This window comes from Metopolophium dirhodum, chromosome 8, assembly GCF_019925205.1.
Source record: "Metopolophium dirhodum isolate CAU chromosome 8, ASM1992520v1, whole genome shotgun sequence".
NCBI lineage: Eukaryota > Metazoa > Arthropoda > Insecta > Hemiptera > Aphididae > Metopolophium > Metopolophium dirhodum.
The window spans coordinates 15,165,045-15,173,937 of record NC_083567.1 but is presented as its reverse complement, the minus strand read 5'-3'; the positions used below and the strand labels follow the sequence as shown (position 1 = coordinate 15,173,937).

General features: G+C 29.9%; 2 protein-coding genes across 2 annotated transcripts; one reads left to right on the top strand and one right to left on the bottom strand.

The window, feature by feature from the left end:
• The first annotated feature begins 1,322 nt into the window (after window positions 1–1,322).
• Window positions 1,323–5,122, top strand: LOC132950673 (splicing factor 3B subunit 4). Its single transcript, XM_061022201.1, has 5 exons — window positions 1,323–1,477; window positions 1,870–1,953; window positions 2,017–2,162; window positions 2,266–2,394; window positions 4,255–5,122. The coding sequence occupies exons 1-5, from the start codon at window positions 1,444–1,446 to the stop codon at window positions 4,972–4,974; spliced, it is 1,113 nt and encodes a 370-aa protein (XP_060878184.1). The 5' UTR covers window positions 1,323–1,443; the 3' UTR covers window positions 4,975–5,122.
• On the bottom strand, window positions 5,079–8,284 carry LOC132950672 (uncharacterized). Its single transcript, XM_061022200.1, has 11 exons — window positions 7,985–8,284; window positions 7,715–7,896; window positions 7,472–7,643; window positions 7,229–7,410; window positions 6,979–7,166; window positions 6,760–6,914; window positions 6,560–6,699; window positions 6,316–6,492; window positions 6,059–6,243; window positions 5,448–5,548; window positions 5,079–5,387 (listed from the first exon to the last, which is right to left on the bottom strand). Exons 1-11 carry the CDS (start codon window positions 8,109–8,111, stop codon window positions 5,218–5,220), a joined length of 1,779 nt encoding a protein of 592 aa, XP_060878183.1. The 5' UTR covers window positions 8,112–8,284; the 3' UTR covers window positions 5,079–5,217.
• Window positions 8,285–8,893: the final 609 nt, after the last annotated feature.

The following is an 8,893-nucleotide window of genomic DNA, read 5'->3' as shown; positions in this document are numbered from 1 at the left end:
TAGGGTTTTATATTTTATTGTTATTTGACTTTGAATTCGACATTAAAAAAAAAAAAAAAACGGGTAAGTGGATGTCGCTCTGCTGTACAGTAGGTTACAAGTGGGTCAATGTATAATGGATTGTATTAAACTTGAATTTAATGATATAATATCATTAAATAAGAAAAACGATACTGAGCTGAGACGGTTTATCAGTCTGGATTTTTTAAATTGTTATTATTTATTATTATAGCCTTTAAGTTGAATTAATATTATAATATTATAATTTTTTATTCGTTGCTACGGTGATAGAAAAATCGTTAGAAATTAAAATCCCATTTTAAGCAGTTTTTTCGTAATTTGTCAGAAGTTTTTCCGTGGCATTAAATAACTATTGAGAAAATCGAAATACGACCTCTCTAAAGTACCATCTTGATCCAATTTGCTAAAAGATAACGTACTATATGTTGAAAGCAAAGAACTCCTTCCGGTAAAAATTTTGTATACAGGATATAAAAAAAAAAATAAATAAACACCATTGTAAAACCACTAGCTTCCTTACTCCGCTCAGAATCTAAAAAATTGTATACATTTAAATTATGTTTCAATTGTTATAAAACAAAATATAGACAAATCGATACGTATTATACCCTCAAAAAAATTATTCTCTATTATTTTTGTAATTGGTGATTTTACTCTCAAATTACTCAAAACAAAAAAAAAATGATTCTGCGTAAATGCGATTTGTCTATGTTGCGTAACGCGCATGGGCAAGAGAGAAAAAATAAACAGTGCGCTGACATTCTCATAAGTTGTAACTTTAAACTTTTATATAATTTGTCTTGCACATAATGAGAACATAATGCAGTGACCTACACCTAGATGGTGGCGGCCGGCGAACCCCTGAACCAACACCAAGTGGGCCCTTATTTACATACCCCCCCCCCACACCGATCTCCACCTATGTTTACAGGGGCATTTCCCAGTAATAGTCCATATGTCTTACATATGTCTTAGTTTAGCTGGTTCCTATACTACCTAATATACGTTATAACTTATAGTTTGGTATGGAAAAGCGTAAATTAATTGATGATAAAGTCTACTATTATATACCAGCAGGGCGGCTCCAGCTGTATTATATCATAGAACAATTATATTAAACAATAAAATTGTATACTGTTAAAAACAAAATTATAAAAAAAAATCATATTTCGAATTGTTCTGAAAATTATAATCCGGGAGGCGAGGTTGGCCATACTGTTCGATATCACGCGAGTGTTATCAAATTATTAAGTGATTAAGAAACAATACTGGTACTACTGTAGACTCTGACAACGTCTATGCATAGTTAGCAGTATTATAAAATATAAATTGCTTGTTTTATCTGTTTCAGTTTTGTATGTTCGATAACGTTTGAGTTTTTATAAATTTGCCGGTCGTTGTATGCAATTTTGAAGTTAAACGATGGCCGCGGGACCGATAGCAGAAAGAAATCAAGGTAAGTTTTACGTCCTCGTACTTGGTATTACAAGAACTTAAACAATTTGTAGAAATATAAGTATGAGCATACGGTGTCTCCGAAAAAGACTCTTTAATACCTGTCATGTTTTTTTCTATTACTTGGTCTATTCCAAAATATCTTACTAATTATTTATGTTTATGTTATTACTAATGTAATACGTATGTCATTACATAACCATAAGAATCATGAAATATAATGGTTTATATTCGAATACAGATTATAATTTAATATTATAAATATTTACATACATAATTAGGTATGTAATCCATCTAACGATCTTTATAAAGTCATCATTTATGTTTACATGTAAACTAAGCACTAGACGTGTTTCATTGTACACCATACCTATTAATTATTATACATTACAGATGCAACAATTTATGTTGGTGGTCTTGATGAAAAAGTCTCGGATACGCTCATGTGGGAGTTATTTGTTCAAGCAGGTCCTGTAGGTAAGTAAAGATATATAAGTACCTACTCAACAATTTTTGAATTTAATTAATAATTTATTTTAGTTAATGTTCATATGCCAAAAGATCGAGTGACACAGTCACATCAAGGCTATGGTTTCGTTGAATTTCTTGCCGAAGATGATGCCGATTATGCTATTAAAATAATGAACATGATAAAATTGTATGGTAAACCAATACGCGTTAATAAGGTAAAATAAATGTATAAATGTACACATATGTGTTTTAAATTGAACTGTTTTAATTGTTTAAATTTAGTATCTTATAGATGTTTATATTATTTTTTAATATCAGGCTTCTGCTCATCAAAAGAACCTTGATGTCGGTGCCAATGTATTCATTGGTAATTTGGATTCAGAAGTTGATGAGAAATTGCTGTACGATACTTTCTCGGCTTTTGGTGTAATTCTACAAACCCCCAAGGTAAGAATCATCAACGTTATAGTTATTCAATTATTGATCTATAAATTATAAGTTAATTTTTCAAACAATTTCATATATTTATTATAATTATAGATTTTAAGCAATGAATGTATTGATTTTACAATGTTCTGTGTTTTTTTTAAATTATTTTTTTTTGTGTGTCAATACGTTTGGGCCAGTAAAACTTCTTTCATTTTGTTCAACAGTATCTTGTTCCATGGAAAAGTGAATCTAATTGGTGTGTAGGGAGGTCAAAATTTAAAATTCCCAATAGTTTTCCAAAGAGCCAAAAAATGTCCATAAGAAAGTCTAATTAAATTTTTATGAGTGTTTGAAGTTACAATTTTTACAACATTGATATCTCATTAAGCGATTTACTTATTTTGTTGTAATTCAAAAACAAATAACTGTAAACACTTGATATTTATACCATATATTTATATTATTGATTCCTATACTAGAAAAAAATTCCCAAAATATTTTATCTGTTTGCAAACAATTTCAAATTTAAATTTTTTTAGTTTTTTTTTAAAAATATAAATAAAATTGTATTTGTTGGATAAAAAAGCTTGAAAATTTAATACATGACTCCAGATATATTGTTGCTAAAGCAGTTGAAAATATTAATAATACAATTTTTTTGTATAAGAATTTAAAATTTGAATTTTGACAAAATGTATCAAATTTAAAATTTAATAATTACTTTGTAGTTAAACAATTTTTAAAATGTTAAATTTTTTAGCTAAGAATAGAAAATTTAAAACAAGGTTCAATGTAAATAAGTTATATATAAATTACTTTATTCACAATAATATCATTAAATATCATAGACTGACTGACTGACCGTCTTCACTCAGAATCATTTTCTTATACAATGATATTATATCATTGAATTCAAATTTAACACCATCCATTACAGTGGTCCACTTGTAACTTACTGTACAGAAGAGTGACACTTACTTTCCCACCCTTAGAAGTTTTAACTAGTCAATAGTGCGCAAATTGTATCAAAAATATTACATATTCAAGAATTTGTTAATTTTTACTTTTATATATTAGGTAGATCATTAACATATATATTAATAATTAATATCTGTTTTTTTATTTTACCTTGTGATATATTACAACATTTTTAGTTTATTTAAAATTATATTTATCTTGTATTTTAATTAATTTATTATTAACATGTAAACTACAGAATTTTATTTATTTATTAATAAGCTTGTGACTTTATATTATGCTATACAAATTGCATAATATATTTTAAAGATATTATTTCTCAATATTTTAACATGGCCCTACTCATAAATCATAAAACTTACATGAATATTTTCTTACTATGTTTATTTAGTATTTTTTTTTTGTTTTGTTTACACAATTGTTACTGGGTGAACCCATTGGTTTCTATATACTTTAGGAACATTCATAGTGACACTTGTTGTATTTTTTATATATTGCTGTATAATACTAATTAATTATATTATATTAATAATTCTAACTTGTAGTATTTATTTGGTGGCTTTTTATTATATACAGACATTTTGAATACTAAAAATACTACATTTTATAATGTATTAATGAATAGTATCTAATAAAAAAAATTGTTTAAATGCACTTAAAAAATAGAGTATGCCATTTTATGGAAAGAAACAAAATAAAATCTGTTCATGCATTTAAAAGTTAGACAAAATATTCACATTATGAAAAAAAATTAAATTTAAACAGTTTGGATAATATTGTTATCCACCCTATGAAAAAGACAGTTTCATTTAATTAATGGGGATTTTTATGAATATAAATTATAAAGAATAAAATTATATTATAAATTGATACTTAAAATTTAATTTGTTTTTAATTTAGATAATGAGAGATCCTGATACAGGCAATTCAAAAGGATTTGCATTCATAAATTATGCTAGTTTTGAAGCATCTGACGCTGCAATAGAAGCTATGAATGGTCAACATTTATGCAACAGAGCTGTATCTATTTCATATGCATTTAAAAAAGATGTTAAAGGGGAACGGCATGGATCAGCCGCTGAGAGACTATTGGCAGCTCAAAATCCACTTAGCCAAGCTGATCGTCCCCATCAACTGTTTGCTGATGCACCACCAACTCAAATGCCAATGATGCATCAAATGCCAGTACCACCTCCACCTATTATGCAACCTCCTATGCAAGTACCCATGTCCATGATGGCTCAACATCAAATGGCACCTCCACCTCGAATCATGCCTTGGCAAAATCAACAGACACCCCCCCAACCGCCATCATACCAACCACCACCGCCACCACCGCCGAGTTTCAACAATTTTGCACCACCAGGATTCCATGGTGGGTTTGTGCCACCACCTCCTCCACCTCCAACACAACAGGGACAAATGCCACCACCACTACCACCTTCACATCCTGGTTTACCGTCGCATATGCAAGGCCACATGATGCCACCGCCACCACCTCCCATGTCCATGGGTGGTGGACCACCAATGCCACCACCTCCACCAATGCAACCAAATAATATGATGCCAATGAACTGGAAACCAAGTATTCCACCACCACCACCTCCTGCGCCTGCTTAAAATATCTGAGTACAACCATTTATGTTTAATTATAATTATTGTATGAATATTGTAACTAGCATTCTTGAATGTGTATACAACAAATGAATATATTAATGCAAATAATTTTTATACTTGAAAAAATTAAAGCTATATTTTGTTTCATTCATATTATATAGATCTTATTATAATATAACAAATATTTGAGCCTAAGCTAAAAAAAAAAACTTAACAAAAACATTTAATTGGGAAATTTTGATACATTTAATTTGAAGCACGTTTTTTGTTTGCTGGTGATGTCAAAAGAAGCGATGCTGGTGTTTGTAATAAACCTTGTAGAGTTTCTAAGAAATTTGATGCAGCAGATTCACTTATAGCACGAGAGTCGTAAGATAATGTGGCTGTCATAATTGTCTGTGGTTTACCATTTAATGCTGCAATATAGTTTAATAATTAACATAACATTGTTTATGAATAATTAAATAATTAATTACCAATGACAGGTCGTCCACTTCCAATAGCCAATATACCACATTGTGGAGGATTTATAATAGCACTAAATTCAGATATATCAAACATTCCAAGGTTGGATATTCTATTGAAAAAAAAAGTAAATAAAATAATTATTAATATAGTGTATTAACTATTAAGGGGACGTTACAGTGAAATTTGTTGTCTCTGTCTTACAAGTATGTAACATAGCAACTTTTATGCTCAGCAGAACACGTTAATCTCTGTAAGTTTGAACAAATTGGCCTCTTATAAAATTTAAAGGTAAGATAATATCTATACAATGACATAGGCTTTTTATTATATTTTAATTTTAAAGCGAATTATGTATATTTTAAAATTGTAAACTGTTTGTACATCTTAAAATACTCATAAACCGCTTTAAAATTAAAATATAATAAAAAGCCTACATCATTGTCTAGATAACAATCCTACCTTTAAATTTTATAAGAGGCCAATTCACTCTAATTTTTAAATTAACGGAGCTACACGTGTTTTGCTGAGCGTAAAATTTGCTATATTGCGCACTTGTAAGCCGGAGACAACAAATTTCACTGTAACGTCCCCTTGAGTATTTTTTTAATCATTAACTTACGTAAAGCTGCCTCCTTGGAATTCATGAAGTTGCAGTTTACCAATTCGTGCACGTCCCGCCAATTCTTTAATTTCAGCTGAAATCTCATCTAATGCTTTGTTATCAGCATTAGTCACAATAGGAGTGATCAGACCTGATTCGGTAGCAACTGCTATAGAAATATCTGATGTTTCTTGTAAAACGACCTGGAAATAATAGTAAAATAACCATTGTAAATAAAACATGTTTTTTGATGAATTATAATTTTAATGAATTACTTGATCTTTAACAAAGTGACAATTGACTAGAGGACACTGTTTAAGAGCAACAGCAACTGCTTTAATGATAAAATCATTTACAGAAACACTAATTCCAGCTGATTTTAATTGCTTGCGAAGTCCTAATAGTGAATCAATATTGCTCTCGGCTGTAGCATAAGCATGAGGAATCATTGTCTAAAAATATCAAACATTGAATTCAATTACACAATTTGATATACATTGTTAAACCATATATGTTTACTTTAGATTCAGTTAATCGTTTAGCAATTGTTAATCTCATGCCAGTTAATGGAATGTCAACATAACCAGGTCCTTTGGTAGGTCTTGATACAGTTGTCGGAGTGACAGTTTTAGGTGAGGATGTTTCTCCCGGTAAAGGTACTAATAACAAATTTAATATTTGATACACATGGTATATTTTAGGTTAATTAAACTACTAACCTGTTCTAGGAGGCTTGATAGACAAATGGTTTTCAGTGACATACTTTAAAACATCGCCCTTTAAGATTTTTCCTTGTTTTCCAGTTCCTACAATTTTAGAACCATCAATAGCATATAATTCTAGAAGTGACCTCACAGCTGGACTATAACCATCGCTACAATACAATTTAAAGTTGATACCAAGTTCATATTAAATTAGTAATAGTATTCAATATTTACTATGAATGTCTAGTGGTAGGTTCCGATGATGTGTGGGATTCAACCTTAGGTTTCTGAACGTCTTCTTTTGCAACTGATGATTTAGTTTTTTTCTTTCCAGGCACTTGAACATCATTCCAGTCCTCCCCTTCAGCAACCATTAGTGCAATCAGATCACCAACTTTCACGTCTTTACTGTCGTCACCCAACTGAAAAATGATTCATAACTAACAACAGATTTTCTATGAAATATCTTTATATTGAAGTATACCAAAATTTTTGCTAATGTTCCTTCTTCTTCAGTTTCAAATGACATAACTGCTTTGTCTGTTTGAATGTCACAAAGGACATCTCCAGCTGAAACTTTATCTCCTGGTTTCTTATGCCATTTAATGATTGTGCCTTCAGACATAGTTGGTGACAGTGATGGCATGTTTAATTCAATTCCCGGAGCTAAAATAACAAAACAAAAAATTAAAGTATTTAGGTTTATTTTAAATATATATAACAGTACTATTTCCTCCAGTAGTTTGTTCTGATTCTTGGGGTTCTTCTTCCTGAGAATATGAAGCAGCGGGTGCAACACCTTTAGCATCAGGTGTTTCAACACTTTTCCAATCTTCTCCTTCGGCTACCATGAGTGCAATTAAAGCACCCACTTTAATTTCCTTAGCATCATCTGGAACCTACAATAAAATAAGTATGCTACTTATAAATGCTACATTATTTTAAAAATAATATTTCAATAATAACTTACCAATATTTTAGCCAATACTCCTTCTTCTTCCGTTTCAAAAGCCATAACAGCCTTATCAGTTTGAATTTCACATAGTACGTCACCTGCAGATATTTTGTCTCCTTCTTTCTTTAACCATTTGACTATGTTTCCTTCAGTCATAGTCGGGGACAGAGATGGCATGTTAATTTCTTGACCTTTTACTAAGTAAATAATATAATGATTGATAAGTTGTACAAACATTTTAGATTATAGAAGGTTGACTAAAAGGTTAAATGAAAGTTTTATTACCATTCAAAAGCGATGATGTGTGGATACATAATATCTTTTCTAGATTGAATGAAGCACATAATGTTTTTCTAAGATAATTTTTATGTAATCCGCCTTTAAGGGCGGAACGGAACAACGAAGTCGCCATTCCCCGGATAAAATTCAACGTCAGTGTTTCAATAGAAATGTATTGACCGAATGATCCAACTATACGTAACGTACCTATAAAAGAAATTAAAAGTTGTGCTAAGTGCTAACCGAATATTGATTTCGTAAAAGATTTGACATTGAAGAACATAGGTAATAAAGAATCAAGGTGTATTGATAAGGTGTCGTCACTTGTTTGATAACTTGATAAAATTTCACTACAGACGGTCATCACCACCGGGAGCGCTATATGACCTATGAAGATAAATGAACAACAAATGCACTATAATAGAATATAAAAATATTAACTGGTCACGAAATGGTAGGCGGGTGGTAGAGGTAAAGTCAGCAATTGTTATGGTACCACGGATTATATTAAAATAATCTGTGATGGTACCAAGGTGTATTGAATATTGATAGATCATATATTATATTATATATATATCAATATCTTGTATGGTACCGAAATCATGCGATGGTGTCGGTGCCTAGTGGTCTTCACCGAAAACGCCAGAACTGAATAATACCATTGATAAAATAGATAAATTAAAAATATATAAATAAATATATATAATTATATAATATGATATAATTTTATATGTATATAAATTTATAAATATATAATTGATAAACACCAAAGCCACAGAAAATTGAAATATACATATATTATGATCGTAGATAATGTATTATCTATGATTATGATTTAAGGAATAAAATTCAAAATTTTATATTGCACAATAACTTATAATATGTTCTAAATTATTTGTATGCATATTGCATATA